The 19809-nt window shown below is 32.1% G+C and overlaps 1 protein-coding gene across 1 annotated transcript in view; it reads left to right on the forward strand.

Moving 5' to 3' along the window:
- The window catches only part of LOC148627010 (laminin subunit alpha-like), a 64744-nt gene that overhangs the window by 5799 nt on the left and 39136 nt on the right, over nucleotides 1-19809 (forward strand). The window contains exons 3-21 of the mRNA XM_088565530.1: nucleotides 1226-1396; nucleotides 1960-2170; nucleotides 3250-3368; nucleotides 3775-3865; nucleotides 4068-4164; nucleotides 4461-4642; nucleotides 4996-5133; nucleotides 5721-5858; nucleotides 6126-6263; nucleotides 8479-8616; nucleotides 9007-9183; nucleotides 10264-10422; nucleotides 11846-11945; nucleotides 14844-15000; nucleotides 15463-15735; nucleotides 16183-16277; nucleotides 17540-17708; nucleotides 17968-18128; nucleotides 18696-18807. Of these exons, the coding sequence (XP_088421656.1) occupies nucleotides 1226-1396; nucleotides 1960-2170; nucleotides 3250-3368; nucleotides 3775-3865; nucleotides 4068-4164; nucleotides 4461-4642; nucleotides 4996-5133; nucleotides 5721-5858; nucleotides 6126-6263; nucleotides 8479-8616; nucleotides 9007-9183; nucleotides 10264-10422; nucleotides 11846-11945; nucleotides 14844-15000; nucleotides 15463-15735; nucleotides 16183-16277; nucleotides 17540-17708; nucleotides 17968-18128; nucleotides 18696-18807 (2826 nt within the window). The remainder of the gene's footprint in view (nucleotides 1-1225; nucleotides 1397-1959; nucleotides 2171-3249; nucleotides 3369-3774; nucleotides 3866-4067; nucleotides 4165-4460; nucleotides 4643-4995; nucleotides 5134-5720; nucleotides 5859-6125; nucleotides 6264-8478; nucleotides 8617-9006; nucleotides 9184-10263; nucleotides 10423-11845; nucleotides 11946-14843; nucleotides 15001-15462; nucleotides 15736-16182; nucleotides 16278-17539; nucleotides 17709-17967; nucleotides 18129-18695; nucleotides 18808-19809) is intronic.

A 19809-nucleotide genomic window follows, 5' to 3' on the forward strand; every position in this document is an offset into this window, starting at 1 on the left:
ATCCACCCAATAGAAACTTAACATACATGTATATGATTTAAATAGCAAGACAAGTGTTGACAAAAGACATTTGATAACTTTGTGTTGGTATTAGGATAAATCTACTTCATTATGTCAATAATACTTCAAAACAGACTACTTGTAAATATATTTGGTTGCAGGTTCTTAGGTCACCACAACATTAACACTGCAATGATTTTAATTTTCATATCAATCTGAAAAATGTTAATCGTTGATACATGTACATGTATATGTATACACGAATGTCTTGCATTTTATAAAGTTCTTCTGTTTGATTTACAAAATTACTCAACTTTAAAATGTTCTTGGTGAAGGAAAAATGATTTGATAAGTTAGTAACATAAATATCTGAAAGACATTGGGTCAGGTTGTATAGTGCTCCTTTGGAATTTTTGATTCCCCATATAATCCAGTTTGAAAAATGAAATTTGGATTTGAAGTTGCTAAAAAAAAAATAATAAAATTATGAGTTGAAGGTCAGGATCATGTTTCAATAAGAATCTGTTAATTGATAATTTTTTTCAAATCATTCCAGAACACAAATTACGACCAATTGAATTACTTGAAATTGAATTTTAGGAAAAACTTAAGGATTTGAGGAAAATCTCAATTCTCAATTTGTTATGAAATCCAGATTCCCAAGTTTGAAATCAATTGATCATCCGACCTCTTGAGGGAAACCCATTGTCCTCACATAAGAGACATTGTAAAAAATTGAATTATGTAACATACATTGTAAGTAAATGCTTCATAGGATCAAGGTCAGAAATTGAGAATCTCTGATTTAGAACCCACACTAATTTGTTCCCCTAAAAAGTACAAGTGTACATGTACAATGCATGAAACCTATGTCTTTCATGCTCTGTCATATTACCACCCAAATTTATTTAGATGCTTCAACTGTGTACTGTAAAGAAAAAAACTAACTTTAAGTACTATTTTTTGAAAAGGCATAATTTGAAACCATAGATATTATGAATGGTTGATAATAAGATAAAGTTTTAAATTTCACTGATCTGTTACATATTATGTAGCTCTTGGCTAATTCTTAAAAAGAAATACCACATATTGGTCCTGAATTACAGTTCCAGTCTCATACTTATGAAATTGAACCACATACATGTATCAGACCTGAATTATTAGCTTTGAGCTCATAGTTATAAAATTTTACCCAAAATTTGATTCCATGGTTACTACTGTTTAGATTGTTGTATCCTTGGTGAACAATAGACCTAATGCCAGAAATTTCACATTTGCTGAGAAGTTACAAAGCTGGACCCAGGCCACTAACGTGAGACTACGTCTGTTGAGGACCAAGACCCTGTTAGGACATTTGATGGCTGTGGCAAGACAAGACCCAACTGTCACCAGGAGAGTAGGTTATTTTTATTTGAATTCAATTCATGAAGAGGGGAATAAGTTTTTTTTAGCCTACATCAAATGAAAATAAATGCCAGTTTATGAGTTTGGTTTGAGTATTTTGTATATGTACAGGATTAAAAGCATTTTAAGCTGTATTTTAGATAAGAGTAGGTGTATGAGGTGCTCACAAATGTCTATACAACCTGTGTTTTACCTTTTAAAAAAGTTTCTAGACCTACATAATGCTTAGTTAAATACACACACAAATTTATCAAGCATTTTGTATACTGAAGTTCCAGTTATTTGTACTATGTAACAGGTTATAGTTTTCTGGAAAAAAACCCCACTGAAATGAAATCCAAGTAAACCAATTATACAATGTACTATGAAGTATCTTTACATGTGTACTAGGTTCTATGCAATTATTGAGTTTGAAAAATGTCTAACTTTTTATTTTATATGTTTTACTGTTGAAAGGACTTGTATTTTTTGTTTTTATTTATCATGATTATAATTTTTGACAGGTTTAAAAATATAAATCATTGCAGCTGAATTTTTTCTGTTTGTTTACTTCAGTATTTCTACAGTATCAAAGACATCTCCCTTGGTGGTCGTTGTGTGTGTAATGGCCATGCTGAGTCGTGTTCTAGAGATGCTAACAATCCCAGGATACTTACCTGTAAATGTCAACACAACACATGTGGAGAACAGTGTGAAACATGTTGTCCTGGATTTGTACAGAAGCAATGGATGGCTGCTAAAGCTGGACACCCATTTGTCTGTGAACGTTAGTATTTAATATCATGGTGTTACCATGAAGTAACTCAACACAAGTTATCTTATATCAACAACTTCTTAATCATTTCTGATAAAACAAGAGTTACAATGTAGTTAAGATGGTGATCTAAGTGATTCGTGCATTCTCAGTGTTTGAAATGGAGATGGCCTCAATACCAGAATATTGAATGTATCAATATCAAATCTGCAAATTGGTTTTTAATTTACTGTCTGAAGTATTTTGTTAAGTTTTTAAATATTTGATTGAATGTTTTTTTTAACTGTCATCCAGTTGTTGATTTCACAAAAGTAGTGAATGTAAAATCGAATGTAATTAATGAAAGAACTATAGGAGAATGTATCATGATGTCAAAACTTAAAAAAAATATTTTACATGTATGATGTTTTGTGAAACTGACTGCAGAAATAAAAAAAATTACTCAGAAACAGACACTAAAGGACATGTGCAAAACTATATAGTTGTGAGTGTTGCAGAGCCCAGTAAGGTTGGCCAACATACAATAAAGCCACATGGTTTGATAATGTAACAACTTAATCATTAAGACTTTATGACTGTTCTGCAAAGAGAGTAATATTAATAATTTTACGGTGAGTTTTTGAAACATTGTTGTAAAAGATCCACTTTAATGGGAAATATATCCCTATAAACCTGCTTTTTAATATGTATTCATACAAGTAATAAACACAGTGATAGAATAATAGAATATTTAATTGGAAGGAGTGAAAAATTTAAAATATGATCATGAGTGCCAAAGAACGCCTAGATTTAATGGGTATGCAGAACACTTGTTCTGAGCACGAGTTAAATCCTCAAGCATTGTTGGCATGAGTGATCATATTTTGGTTATTCATGATAACCAATTGATTATCCTGTTTATTATATAGACTTCCTCCACTGCAAAGAGCAGAGAGATATCAAAGTTGTGATGTTATGACGGCAGAAAGTCTGAGAGTGAAATTACCTAATTTATTTCACAGTATGAATTATTGAAATTGATTACAATGGAAACATTCAATAAAACACTGCTATCTATATAATAATTACTATTTATTTTTTATCTTTTTCAGCATGCCAGTGCTATGGACATTCTAATGAGTGTACATATGACCCACAAGTTGATAGATTAAAACAAAGTATAGACATCCATGGGCGATATGAAGGGGGAGGTGTTTGCCAGAACTGTAGGGTAAATATATTCTTGGTTCTTTGAATTTTATGGAAACTGTCATAGAAAACCCTGAAAAATTCTTAAAGGAGAACTTTTCTGTAATGTATTTTTAAAATTTGTTGAGGTATTTCCATTTTCTAGACATTTTGTGTCTTAAGACAGTCTGAATTGTCTGCCCTAGTATGGTAGTTATGTACAAAGACAATATAACTAACTAACTTGTCTTTAAATAGGAATATCGCTAAAAAGGAAAACTAGTATTGACACAAAAGTTCACATTGTTGTGCAAAATGAAATATTGTAAGTCAATACCAAACAAGAGAACTGTACAAATAACAAAATATGGACGAAACAACCACAGAGCAAGTACCTGGTGTAAACAATACAGAAACAATGTAATCATTTATAATTTGTTTATTATTAGGACAATACAATGGGAATAAATTGTGATCAGTGTGTTGAAGGTTATTACAGACCATTTGGAGTAGATAAAGCTGCACGAGATGCATGCAGACGTAAGATTTTAGACATTAAGTTACACTTAATAAATTTCATAAGACATTAGAAATTCATAACTTTTAATGTTTTAAGATATATGTGTACTTGAAGTAAAAAATACTGTAAATTTGTTTTGTTTGAAGGGGATGTATGTGTTCACAGGAAATATACCAAGAACATCAAAGTGTTATTAACTGCATTATCTATATGTTTTTACAGCTTGTGTATGTGATCTGAAGTTCTCCACAGGTGATTGTGAAGATGAAACTGGCAGATGTAAATGTAGACCAGAGTACACAGGTCAAAACTGTGACAGGTTTGTAACTTTTAATAAACAGGACTAACCACAAACAATTTTCTATAATAGAGACAAGTTTCTTTAATTAATACATGTACATTGACCTAACTGTCAATTTTAGCTTCCTAAACATTAATTTTACAATTATGTTTGTGGAATAATAACCTTTTATTTATTGTTTTAAGTTTAGATAGATGTGAACAAATTTTCAAAATAAAGCATACAGGTGCATTTTGATCAATTATAGGCTGTGAAGGATAATATTACACATTCTGCATTTCCCTGATACATGTAGATTTTTAATTTCTTTGTAGCTGTAGTATTGGTTACTATGGTTACCCAGATTGTAAACCATGTGACTGTAACTTCTATGGTACTGAGGACAACATTTGCTCACCTTTCAATGGCATTGGACAATGTCCTTGTAAACCAAGCTACACTGGACAGAGATGTGATATGTGTGAACTGGAGTATTACAACTTCCCAAACTGTACACGTAAGGAGATCAATGTTTTGTTCTGCAGTTCAAATTTTTTTATTTTTTTTTTAAATGTGGTCAATATTTTTGTTGTATGTTTTAAGGAGTTTTTCAGTTTTCTGATTTCATTATTTTCTATTTTTGAATGTTACTTTTAATGAGATCACGCTTGACCATCACACCATTGTCTAGAAATGAATTGGTATGCAGAAGTGAATGGGCATATATATTTAAATCGTAATTGTCATGAATGTTCATTTGTTTTTTTTTTAATGTAAAAAAAAATATCTGGTTATTTCGGTGACAGCTTAGGTTTTCTTTGTAGAAATGTATTATAGTAAAAATTCAGTCAGAATAATTTTATTATTTAGAATGCCAGTGTGACAGTAGAGGATCTAGAAACAATGTTTGTGACACAGAAACTGGACAATGTAGTTGTGAGGCTAACTTCGCTGGACATAACTGTGATCAATGTGCTGATGGATACTATGATTTCCCTAGGTGTACCTGTAAGTTATCAGAAATTTGTTTGTTTATCAATTTATAGGAAACGATAGATATCTAAGCAGTTGATTATCACCCAAAAAATCCAAAATTTATTTAATTTAATCAGGTGTGTTATATTAGTCAAATGGTAGCTTGCTTTGCAATTGTATCTATGTTACAAAATACTTTGGGCTCAAAAAGAAAATCTGTTCATTTATTTTAATAACAGTTGTTTACATCAAATATTTAATTTAGAACACAACAAATGCTGTTGTGTTTAATGACATTGAAAATTGGAAATATATATGTTGTTTTTCTTTGTTTGCAGTTTTTCCTTTTTAATCTACCTTTGTGTAGTTAGGAATCAACAAAAATAAGGACAGTCTTCCTTGATAAAAACATTCACAACAAATTTATTTTGTGATACAGGACTAATCACAAAAATAGCGAAAATAAAACTTAGAATTTTGTCAGCTTCCAGTATTTAGACAGATATTTTCAGACATAAAGTAAATATATTGCTGAAAAAAAACATTTAAGGACAACTTAGACCCTGACCTTTGCAGAACTGAGAATATAACTAGAATATTAACCATTTATATGTTTGTAGTGTGTGACTGTGACCAGAATGGTGCTGAACCTGGAATCTGTGACAAAGTCACAGGACAGTGTATGTGTAAAGATAACTTTGTAATGCCTCGATGTGATGCCTGTAAATCTACCTTTTATGGTTACCCACAGTGTCAAGGTAATTGATTGTCTTCTGTCTGCAATTTAATTGAGGAACACTTTGGTCTATATTCTTTTCTGTTGTAATCTTAAGTTTGGTGCAGAACATCTGTTTCAACTACAGATATCACATGTAGCATTCTTACCCAGTTACATTATGCTTTCTTTGTTTTTTAGACTTGTCTCATTAGAATCGATGTTTTACTTAAAAGGTTATTGCTTTTTTTGTTCATGTCTGAGCTTACAGTTTTTAATATTATATGAATCTTGTTTTGTTATATTCCAGCTTGTCTGTGTAACTCTGTAGGATCAAATAATGAAGAATGTGATCGTATCACAGGACAGTGTTTGTGTAATCCAAACTTTGCAGGACTCCAGTGTGAACATTGTGCTGCTGGTTTCTTCAGATATCCAGACTGTGCACGTATGTACCCAAAAAATTGCCTTAGATTATCATTTAGTACCTTTGTTTTTAATACAAAAATCATAATTGGCTATTAATTTGTAAATGGGTTGGGGCATTAAGGCCTAATTTAGGCCCTACGAAATAAAATACGTCTAGAAAAATCCTAACTTTGTTTCATGCTAAATTATTTCACAATAGCTTATTTTAAAAGAGACCAAAGCATATTTTGTTGAAGCCAGTATACTTGTGCAGCACTTTCTAAGCGATGATAAAGTAGAGAATTCGTGGATTTTTCTTTTAATTTGTAAAGTTTAGTCTATAAATTGGTATTTTTGAAATTACAAAACCAAAATTTAATCAGAAAAAGATACACTGCTTATGGTTTAAATATCTTTGTGAGCTATTGCCATCATTTGGTGTCCGTCGTCGTCATTAACAATTATACAAAACTTCTCCTCTGAAACAACTTGACCAATTAGAACCATATTTGGTATGAATGCTCTTTGGATATCCTGCATAGAACTGATGTGGGAATTTTTGATCCATCAAAAAACATGGCCACTGTTACTAAAAATAGAACATAGGGTCAAACAGTAGCGACAATGGCAACCTCTTGTTTTATCTCCCATGCATTTCATTCAAAATGTGGTTAGAAATAACAAGTTTGCAGCATTTATGGATATTATACATGCATTGACCATCTTTAAGCACTCCAGTTAGATAAATCAAAATATATACAAAATCAGTTTTGGGTATTCAAATCTTATAACACTTTCATAACATACTTTTATCCTAAGTAATTTTTACTTTTTTTGCCTATTTGACAGTCTAATGAAGATCCCTTTGATCCTTGAATTAAAAGAAAAAACATTTGCTTTGTGTCATAGTATAGCTAAACAGTTCTTTTAAGAAGAGACTTAACACGAAGTATTTTGATCGATGAACGATATCTTGAGATATGATTTGTTCCATATTGCTCATGTGCTACTATAGTGTTCTCCTCACGTCCTTGAAGCGCTATCGAGTTTAAGTGCTGCACTATTGACTGTGCTATCTTGTTACCAGTGCTACACTATAAAGTTTAATATAAAGAATAAATATCAGTTAAGACGAGACATGTGTGCCATGAGGTCATTTATGGCATTCTACAAGGTATTTAGCTGAACAAATAGCAGTAAACATGTTAATGTCTGTTGATCACTGCATGACCACACAGGTGTCTGTAGCCTATCATAATTATGACATTGCCAACAAGATTCTTAATCAGTCACCCAACCTGGCCACAAATTAATTTTAAGGAGGGTGTCAATCAGATACAAACATCTACAAACTAAACCAATCAAAATTGAGTATGATCAAAGGTAACGCAACCCTGGCCAAAAGCATATGGCTATTTATATACATGTATGCAAAGTTGAATGAAGCATAATCACAAGGTGTTTTCAACATTTACTTTGAAAAGAAAAAGGAGATGGCCGTCCTTCGTTTACATTACCATTTTGTTCATCTGCACATGGTTTTTGGCAGGAAAATAAGTTAAGAAATAGAAAGTAAATTCCTTAAGTCTGCAAATATTACCACAGGTGTGATGGAAGTTCTGTCATGAATAAACTTCATTTTAACATAATAATTAAAAAAAAAAAGACAAAACAAACAAATTAGAACAACTAGTGTGTCAATCTTAAATAACAAGAATAAGATTTATGTTTTTTTTTCTGGCAACTATGTTAGCTCCACACTACTGACTTCCTGAAATTTAGTTTAATCCTGGCAACATGAATTTTAAGATTAAAGTAGTCTAGTACATGTACCTGTTGAATAATTCTTAATCTATAAATATATGGAAAGACTAGAAATATTTTGATGGAGAATGTTCTTAATCAAGTGAATATCTCATTCAAAAGATGCCCCAAAACAAATAGAAAATTGTAATTTCCCATGGGTCTGTTGTCTGTAAACATTTGCAGGTAAAACATCAATGTAGAAACCTGGGTTTGTACGATTAAGGGGAAATGTTTATGAAAAATTACTTATAATAGTTGTGTAAAATATGGAAAATAAAATTTTGAAAAAAATGTATTAAGTTATAATTACTGCTATGTCTATTGCAGAATGACCCAAAACATTCTTGTTCAGTAAGTGCAAAACAAATAATTTTGTTCAAATTATGAATAAACTTTCATATTCTTGTTCTCTTCATTAAATGATGAAGTTAAATTATTGTACATTTCAGCTTGTAACTGTGACCGATATGGATCTTACCGTCAGTCATGTGACCAGTCAAGTGGCCAATGTGAATGTAGGGAAACATTTGAGGGACAGACTTGTAGCAGATGCAAAGAGAATTTCTACAATTACCCTGTTTGCGAAGGTATAAAGTATTTTTGTCTCATTGGCATTTTCACTGTAAGATTGTTTTGATGTGAGCTCTTAGTGTCTAATCCTATTTGAAAAAAAAAGTAATAAAACTTCATTGAAAATACTTTCTGCTTGGAAAAAACACCATTATTTATGAAATAAAATGCATATAACAAAGTAACTTAATCAGTAAGTCTTTTTTTTTATCTTCTTATTTTTTTGACAAAGGGAGATAATTTGGATACTGCAATGAATTTGAATGTATTTATATGATTTGCAATTTCAAATGGGGAAAGAAGTTGAAATCAGTTGTGCCTGTCATTGTTGAACATTGCAGTATTTGTATTTTTAGTATCTTGGTATTAAAAGCTATTTATAAATTTTTAGTATGATATTTTTCTAGCTTGCAACTGTAACCCTGCTGGAGCTATGGAGGTTCCAGGTTACCCCCTAGGTGGATGTGGTCAGGTGCCAGTAGGGAAGCTTTGTGAATGTAAACCAAATGTAATGGGACATATTTGTGATCAGTGTAAACCTGGTTTCTATGGTCTTGATAGGAATAATCCTTATGGGTGTAGATGTAAGTAACATACTAGCTTCTACAAAATTATTGACAATGTTATCACTTATCCATTGTTCTTACTATCTGATATTTATAACATGTACTCAACAATTGGGTTGTATTTTGGAAGATACCTTGTCCTTTTGTCGTCTTGTCCAGTCACAATTATCTTAGGTCCCAACGGGTGGAATTATTTCATATTTGATGTGTGGCTCAGTATAGTTGGGGCTTATATTGCAAGGGACTTTGTGTGTAGTTATACCTCTGCTACGAAGGAAAGGAGTATACTGTTCATCCTTGTCCATAACAATTTTTTTCTGTCAGACTTTTCTCAGCAACTACTCATCACAGCTTGAAATTTTAACACATTTTTCCTGTAGTTATGTCATATAGTTGGATTTATTTTCAGGAAAATTTGATTACAATTTCTGTTTTACTAAGGTCTGTGTTTAATAACCTTATATTATTATTGAAAGCAAGGGTATCACTATTGAGTCATCACTTGCAGATTTTATGTTCAGTATCAACTCCCTGTTTCTTGGACTTCGCCATTATTCACCATATGGAATGATAGAAAAAAAATTTTGTCACAAAAGTCTAGGCTCCCAATTGTTGGATTGAATTCAAATTTAGTTTGTGGCTTGATGTAGATGGGGCCTACTTGTAACAATTTCTAATGCTGTTTGATATCAGATTTCTGCAGCACTACACATGCAACTATATGTTTATTTCAGGCTACTGCCATGTCAACATGGTTGCATTGAATTGACCGACATTACCAAATATAAACAGGATAATGCAATTTTTCTTAACGTCTTGACAAAGCATCATTCTGGGCTCACTGTGATATTTTCTGTGTCAACTTCAAAACTACTGTTGCTCTGTATGTCTAATGAATTGAATTAAAGCCTAAAATTTTAGTGGGATATTATGTTATTACTGATGGAAGAATTTGTTGCAAATATCCACAAAATTTATATATTTTGCTTAAGAATTTCATGGTATCAAGGGTTCAATTATTTTAGTAATTTTTACAAAGCAAACACAAATTTTCATATTGTATTTTGTATTTTGATGTGATGAATGATTAAATTGCAGCCTGTGAGTGTCATGCCCCAGGAACTGCATCAGCTTTACATGTATGTGACCCATCATCTGGACAGTGCGTATGTAAAGTCAATGTCAAAGGTCAAAGGTGTGACCTGTGTAAAGATGGATTCCACAGTTTGGATGAAGAAAGTCCATTTGGATGTGTTGGTGAGTAGAGCACTTATACTGTGGATGATTGCTTGAATTCAGCTTATACTTTGTAAGAAGTCTATTAAGATTGTTTTGGTTTAAATAAAAAAAACTTTTTTATGTATGTCTTGTCATGGTATAAAGGGTTAAAATTGCCAGCTGCCATTTTATGTTGCCAATTCCCAGAAAATTAGAGGGGGGGGGGGGCAAAAAAAATCATACTTTTTTTTTTTTAAAATATGACAGTATTACATCCACTGATGAATAACCTCTCCATTCACGACTTACATGTACACAAGATTCACTCTTGATGCATGTATAAAGCAGGTTTTTAGCTCTAGTCTGTCACTTACATGAAATAATAAAGTACTATTCCAGAAACAGGTATTTTATTTCTATCAAGGACTTTATATTACTATTCTCACATAGTCCCTGATTTTAAAGCATGTTCACCATTGTCCTTTATGGTCTATTTTATCTTACAGTATAATTTTTTGATTCTTTTTTTTTTTTTTCTAGTGATAAAATTTCTAGCATACATTTTGTACCATGGACCATTAATTGTGTCCCAGTTTAATTATCTTGGTATCTGAATAATTAGATTTTGGAAATCCCCATTCTATTTGTTTACCGATTTTCCCACCAAAAAGTCACATGGCAAAAGTGTGAACAAATGTCATCCATATTCTTTCATCAATTCTTTCATTTCTAAGTGTTTTGACATTTTCTGATGGGATAATCATTGTTAAGTGGATTTAATTTATTATTCTGTTGTTAGGTAAGTCTGTTTCTGAATGTATCACATGGTTAAACAGGGCTGTGAAGCTTGTATGTAGCCACGTGCACATGGCCATAATTGTGTTTACCTTTGACCAGTTTTGATTGGCTCAATAATATATTTACATTTGATTGACACCTCCCATGATGATATTGTCACTCACGGTTGTCTGGTCTAATTACCGTTAATTGCCTTCAGTTGTAAATTGGTCATGGTCTGTTAACTCTGACAAGGTGTCAACATAATTTGATAAATAGAGAAAATATCCCTTGCTGATTAACTTCCTATCAATTTTAATATACAAAACTTAGGCGCCAAGAAAGTCGCCAACTGGTTATTTTTGTCGCCAGATCAAATAAAAAATCACAAATTGCGACATTGGCGAAGCCCATCGCAACCGCTGATATAATAATAGGGCCTGAAAATGGTAGGTAGGATACATCCTTTTTGAAACTATTGTGATGTATTTATAATTAGGAAAATGCACCAGGACTGTTATCCCAATGAGGAAAACTGGCTTGATATTTAACAGAAATTAATATTGCTGAACTTAAAATCCCACTTTGATTAAGTCTGAAAATAGAATTTGTATCAGGATAATAAAGTTCATGGTGTCCTTGGAAACCATATTCATTGCTTTTACCATTTTTTGTATGATAACAGCTTGTAACTGTGACACTGGAGGATCTACGAGTCCTGTCTGTAACAAGAGAACTGGTCAGTGTCCATGTAAACCTAGAGTCCAAGGCCAACGGTGTGACAGGTAGGTATATATATATACCAATACATCATTAGAATTTATGTTACTCTTTAGTTCACCTGGCCTATAGGGTTATGTGAGGTTTTGCCATCACTTGGCGTCCATTGTCTTCATTGTCATTGTCCGTCACTGTTAACAATTTCAAAACTCTTATTTTTGACACTACCTAACAAATTAGAACCTAACTTGATATGAATGTTCCTCTGGGTGTTCTGCATCAAATTCTATGATGGGTTAAAATGTACACAATGAACATCTATCAGTTGTCAAATTTTTGGTTTAAATATATTAAGCCATGTTGGAGTTATTGCCCTTTTTCAACATTTTTTCGTGAATATTGATGTTATTACTTAAAGAAATTTCTCCTGAGAAACTATTGGACACAATTGAATGAACATTGCCATGATTGTTCATTAGGTATGAGCGTTAGGAATTTTTATCCAAGAAAAAACATGGCCATTTTTACAAATATCAAGCCAGGTAAGCACTTCAGGCTCTTAAGAGCCTCTAATTTAATTAAACAATTTTCCTAAAAATTCAGCTTGGCAGAGTTAATTCAGTAGAAATCAAGAATATTGATTGATACCTGGGCAAATAAAATTGAGGAAAGGGAGGTATAGTACACTCAGGTACATTTGTTTCTATAACACTCAAGTCAGAGTTTTACATCTGTGTTAGTGGTTGAAAAACTGTGTCACTCAGATTTTCTCTTGGTGAAATATGAGTGTTACTCCTGCCCAACATCCTATGTTTCAGTTGTTATTGGTGTCCTGACATGGGTGTAAAATCCACCCAGTACAGTAGGTTAATCTAATTGGTCTTTGCTGACATTATGGACATTGGTGTTGTTCTGAAGGACCTGACCTCCAAAATTTATTGGGGACCCCTGGAAAATCAACAGGAAATCCATGGAACTTGTGATTAATCTGAATCCAATTGCCAAAATCTACACTAGTAGTACAAGTCAATTGCCGAATCCAAGCCATTGGCACAAAAAAAAAACAGCGTTTGAGACTATAAGCACATGGTATTAACTACTGACAAATATAACTTGAAAGATAAGAAGAAAATCATAAAATAGATATTTATCGTTGGTTAATACTTCATTACTGTACCATATTGAGTTATATATTAACTGAAGTCTGTTTGATGATCAGGTACACTGCGGAGACATTGTATACAATGTATTTATTAGAATTTAAAAAAAAAGACAAATATGTGCGAGGTTTGTCATGGGATTGTTTTAATATGGGAGTAAACATAAGTTGGCATCAATTTAAGTTTGAAATCGTTTAACAAAACATTAATCATTAAAATAAAGAAATATATAGATTGTATTTGAAATGTACTGTAAATGAGAAATGTCTCCGACTAAATTTGAAGCATCTTAGCGGTTGAAATTGACTGAACACAGATGCTGTCTATTCCTTGTTTGGACAAGTGTTATATTTTATAAGCGATATTATTCACATTCCCGATTAAGGGCTTCTTTGATATTCTTATGTACACATTATCTGGAAGGCTTGGGATCGTAAGTAGTTTCTTTTATTTCTAGAGAAGCATTCAATTATTAGAACTGTCATAAACAATAAGTGTTACCAGACTGTTTTTATATGTCTGTTACTTGAATCAAAATCAGTCAATACATTCAAAGTGTTTTATTTTTAATTGTTATAGTAATTACAAATTTAAAAGTGCAGAATTAAAATATCAAAAGATTGCTTTATTACTTGATAAAGATATGAAATAATATTTCTACATTATGTCTCCCACTCCTTGGACGTAGCTGTAAATAAAAATTAACACATCAACAAATGATAAAAATGTACAAAATAAAAAAAATTGAATGTACCGAAGTTTTATTGTCACAAATAATTTTTTATCTTAACTGGAGAGCTCTGTATTAACAGACAATATACAACTGAGAAACAGAAACAAAATATTCATCACATCTTATAATGAATTCCCCACTATGCCTCATTGAATTTTAGGACTATTACAATATACAAACGGTTGGTGTTGGCTAGGTGGAATCTGGGCATTAAACACTGACTATGTCAGTGTAACACTGAGTTTCACTCAGATTGAACTTAAGTATTAGACAATCATTCCACTCTGAGTGTAGTGTATATGGGAAATATCCTGTCTGTCCATATATGTCAACATATCTTGTTTGCACAACTCCTATGCTGCTTAAAACATTCTGATAAAATTATATGATGTCTGATGCCTACAAAGAAAGATTTAACAACTTACAAACCATGCAATGGGAATATTTTTAAATAACAAAAAAAATGTTTGTTGATTCCATATATGAAAGAATTTTAGATACAAACGTGATTTTTTTGTTGTTGAAAAAATTCAATAGACAGCAAAAAAAATTTGGGTCATATGATGGTATGGTGCTGTTGATTTATTCCTTAGACATTAACTTTATAGAGTGTGGATCTTAATGATATTTTACCATAAGATGATATGCCACAAAAAGAAGGTTTTATTTCAGTTTTGGAATTATAACCCTTACTGGTAAGATCTAGTGGTTTAAAGGACCAACAGCACATGTTTTAAAACATAATGTATATGACATTCATTTCAATGAATTCTATGACAGCATTCATTCAGTATTCATTAGAATCCTAATCTGTGTTATAGATTTAATAAAAATTCAGAGATATTTTAAAGTTCCAAAGTATTGTTCTCCCAACTGTTCAGGGTTTTAGCATGGGCATTGGTATCAAGTCCTGCACAACATTGTATATTTAATTGTATTTGGTTTATATAAAGTTGTAACAAATGAATCAATGTATACTTTTTCTTTCCAGTGGATAATTTCATAAGTTGTGATTAATGCAATGGTTTATTTTCTCAGCAGATTTATATTATTGATAATTGATTTTTCAGTCCATCAGATTTACACTACATACCCTCCCTGCACCAGTTTTTGTATGAGATAGAGGATGGATATACCCCTGATGGATCTCGTATCAGATATGGATTTAATGAGACTATCTTCCCTAATTTCTCATGGAGAGGATATGCTATTCTTAATTCTGTACAGGTAATTGGTGGTTATAGTTGAAAATGTGTTGAAATGTCTTTTAATGGAATCTCATGGTTGAAGATACTATTTTTGAGACACACATGGTATGGAAGAGTAATCAAGGGAACCAAGATTCTAATGGAAATCAAAAGAATGTAATCCAAGGATAAACCCCAAAGATGGAAAACAGACAAACACAACAAAGAACATAAAATAGCTAAAATAATACATACAAAGATAGAAAGTAACAAATGTAAATGGGCAACTCGGACTCGACTAAAAACTGGAACCATGAACCAGGTGCACCGGTAGGAACTAATTTATTGCAGACAGCATTTAAGGAGTTTTTATGAAATTTGTTTTCAAGACAGTTTTGACAGATATATTATGTTTTTCAACAATATTTAAAGACCTGTATATGGCATTTGTATGATTTGGTTTTTTTTATGTACCAACTTGTAATACGAATTGTTTTTACAGCCTGAAGTCATCATTGACCTTCAAATTAGAAAGCCCAGTCTTTATCGCCTCATCTACCGATATCTTAACTTGAATGACAAGGATGTGAAAGGGGAAGTAATGCTGAAACCACAATCATCGGTAATCAACACCCCTCAGACGAGTGAAGTTATCTTTCCAAAGAATACAGAACCTTCCTTTGTAACTGTGGGTAGTGGTGGTTCTATGTATGACTTTGTACTGGACCCAGGAAACTGGATGGTTTCATTAAAATCTTCTGAGAATGTCATGCTGGTAAGATATATAAAGTAATGACTTCTGAACTTTGTAAACATTCACATTCTTGGAATTACCACTTCAAAAAAAAGATTCATTTTAATTTAGCTGAGTTTGAATTAAAAAATATAATAGAAGTCTGACCAAAAAAAAAATAAACAGATCAAAAACCAAAAATAAACAAAAGCTCATAGATGAACTAAAAGAGAAACTTCCTTAAAAACTCTGAGCCCAGTCGTCATTTGGTTACTTATAAAATACTGACTGGGGAAATGTTAAGATGACAGATCTGATTTTGTCTTGCTTTTAAGCAATTTGAAATGGGCTGGTATCATTTTCAATACAAATTTCATGGTCCATTTAAAATTGCTTTGTTTTCTGACTGTATATTTATAACTGGTTATTTCAAAAACTGTTGTTTGCATCAAATATAAGGTCTAGGAATATTAATTGAATGATTTCCAGGATTACATGGTTCTGATTCCACAAGCCTACTATGAAGCCACCGTTTTGGCTGAAGATGTAACTAGGCCATGTACAGTTCCAAGTGATCAAGGACCGTAAGTCATCTTTGTCTTAGTGTACAAGGGCCCAAATTGCCACCCTAAGGACATATCTAGCTCTTCAATACAAAGGAAACTGTGGTATATCTTATTTATATACTTATTTTCCCAAGTGCGAGATTTTATGCCCATTTTTCCTCAACTGCATGGGCCCAGGCATCATATTTTTTACACCAATTGGATAAAAAATTGTAGTTAAATTACTCCAAAAACAAATTTTCTGTAGTCCTTTTTGACCAGATAAAGACTACCTTTCTCACCAAATGCAAACAAGGAAGTTAAATATCAAAATGGTAAAAATATTTGTCCAGAGAACTCATTCGGGGACAATTTGTGCATACTCTTAGTTACAAATTTTAGCTGTTGATGAAGTGAAAATTGATATTAAAAGTGATTGTGATGTAATCAGAACGATTGGTGCTGAAGGAACAGTGTATATAGTTTTACTTTTTTCTGCATGCTATATTAAAGAAACTTGTTTAAAAAAAAAATGAACATTTACTCCGCCAGCGAAACCTGCTGATCCCAAGCCTGAAAAAAATGAGGAGGGTCTATATTTACATTATTTAACTAAAATAAAAGTCTTATATTTTTATAATTATACTTGCCAAAGATATGAACAACCAATTATAAAGAGATTTTTTTAGAAGTGGTAAATAACATACAACAAAACACACCACATATCTAATGTAGCACTAAAACAATATCAAATATAAATTTACCTGTATTCTGGTGCAAAATAATCATTGATTTTCTTGGCGCAATTTTACTATGAAAATCGAAAAGTAAACTGGCACAAAAGGCGTCCTTTTTGGCGCAAAAGGAAAACGCCCATGGGCCCTGGGCACCTTCCCCAAAATGGTAGGAAAGTTACTGAGGGCTGTAAAAACCTATTTAGATTTGCTTATGTATTAACTTCTAAGTTTATTGACTCAAAAATTCTAATTTAGGATAATAGATTTTCTTAATGCCTTTTGAGTTTTATACAATCTTGTAATGCCTTACAGTAGAGATTGTTGTCACATGTAAACAAGCTACTTGTACTAATTTTTCAAAGGTTAATGTATTCCTTATTATTAAGGATTATAATTAGAATAATGAAGCCACTCCAGTTTCTTGCATATTAATTGAATTACACACAATTTACATAAAAATTAATTACTGTTGTAAGCTCAATACATTATTTGAGTAGATTAGTAACACATGTAAGAAACTATCAGTAAAATTTGAAAGAAAACTGCAGTGCTATTGTTTTGCAGATGTGTACTATACAACTACACAGACATTGCTCAGTATCCCACTGTGTTTGGAGAGACTGGATATACCATTGATGTAGATGGCAATCAAGTACCAACAAAGGTCTTCTCTGATACCATTATCATGAATGAGCTTGGTCTAAATGCTCTAGGGCAGCTGGATGATAGTCAGGTTTGTAATGAATAAAGGTATATGGTACTTATGATAAATTAATTGTTGACTTTTATCTTTTATTTTAATCAATTATATCTCAATAATATCTTATAGTTTATGATAAAACTTAATGTCTTAAGCCAAGATAATTTCCCCCCATGAACAATCAAATTTTCGAAAGTATTACAATTAAAGATTACAATTATTACTTACTCCAAAGCACTTTCTTATTGAAAGAAATTTCTTATGTCTGATATCATCATACTGTACTTGACAGAGAACTCTGAACCTAAACCTGAAGGTACCATCCCCAGGAGACTACGTACTGGTTCTGAACTACTTTACCTTTGCTAACTACTCTCAGAATCTGGATGTTAAGATTGACACAGGTGTCGACAATTATGATGGTGAAGTTGGCATATATAGATGTCAATACAGGTACTGTTATTGCCTCTAAGGGATTTACAGTGATACAATAGCCTAAATGGGACAGTATTTATACTTTACATACATGTACATGTATTGCTTTTAAGGTGCTTTTAATTATACCTCTACTTGCTCTGTGACTTAAATCAGCAAAAGATTTCATAAAAAGCTTAGTAAATGTACTTGTTAGGGAAAATTCAGCAATAAGGTAGAATGATATTAAGATTACTTACTAATCTAAAGGGTAAATCATTTCTTTATCATTGAAGATAATGCTAAATATTGGAGAATAAGAAATTTTAGTTATGTCGAGTTGTCTCCCTTAGTTCAAATTGAGGATACTAAAATATAACTGTAAATTGAAAGATAAAAGTTCAAAAATAATTTGCTGTTAGATGACATGCATGACAGATAAAACAGGGGTAAAACTTGGGAAATACAAGCCATATTTTCTTTGATATTTTCTGTATGTTCAACTAAATTTTACCCAAAAGTGTGGTAGCCCAGCTCAAAATCTAATAGCCATGGACTGCTGAGCAACTGCTATTTATTATCCATGAATATTTTGTTGGTTTGTAGTGTGTTGTGTCGTCAGGTTATCACAGATGATAATGGTATGCCTATGGTTGTCAACATTGATGATGATGCCAATATCTTACTGACTGGTGATGAAAATGTCAATGTAGCTATTGTAAGTTTCCAACCTAAAATCATTATGCTAGTCAGTCTAACCCTCTATTCAAAGATAATTTAACTTTTTCTTGAATATATTTGAGCATGAAAACTTAACCTAGAACAGACATAATTTTATAGAAGAAGAACCTGAGTTAACATTACATATGAATTATAGTGATTTGTTATCTACCTTGAAGAGTAATCGATCATTGTTTGTTCAAAATTGTCCTAATGGCATCTGCCATTTTGCAAACTGTCAGTTAACCAAACGAACAACAATAACACATAAAAATGTCTGAAACTTGGAGAACAAAAAACCATGTTGATCACATTTTTAACTCACCTGGCCAAAGGCCATGTTAGCTATTGCCATCACTTGGCGTCCGTCATCATCATCGTCATCGTCGTTAACAATTCTTCAAAACTCTTCTCGTGTGACACCACTTGACCAATTGGAACCAAACTTAATATGAATGTTCCTTGGGGTATTCTGCATATAACTGATCTGGGGATTTTTGATCCGTCGAAAAACATGAGCGCCACTACTATAAATAGAACATAGGGGTCAGACAATAGTTTTTCGCATATATCTCCAAAACCGTAAGGTTTAGCCAAATTCTAAATGGGTAAAAGTGTTCAGCATGATGAGATCTATCTGGTCAAATTTTCATTTTGATATGTTAAGCCATGTCAGAGTTATTGCCCTTTTTCGACATTTTTTTTTGCTATTTTGAATGTTATTTCTTTCAAAAATCTTCTCCTCTGACCCCACCTGACCAATTGGAACCAAATTTGGTATGAATGTTCCTTGGGGTATCGTGCATAGAATTGTTGTGGGGATTTTTGATCCATCAAAAAACATGGCTGCTGTTACTAAAAATAGAACAAAGGAGTCAGACAATAATTTTTAACAAGTATCTCGAAAACCGTTAGGTTTAGCTAAATTATTTCTGTAGCTTAAATGACTCTTAGTATAAGGCCTTCAAAAGTCATCAGGGATCAAGGTTGTCAGGTGACT

Source organism: Perna viridis, chromosome 1 (genome assembly GCF_037379345.1).
Source record: "Perna viridis isolate PV_CMFRI_1.1 ecotype Kerala chromosome 1, ASM3737934v1, whole genome shotgun sequence".
Taxonomy (NCBI): Eukaryota; Metazoa; Mollusca; class Bivalvia; order Mytilida; family Mytilidae; genus Perna; species Perna viridis.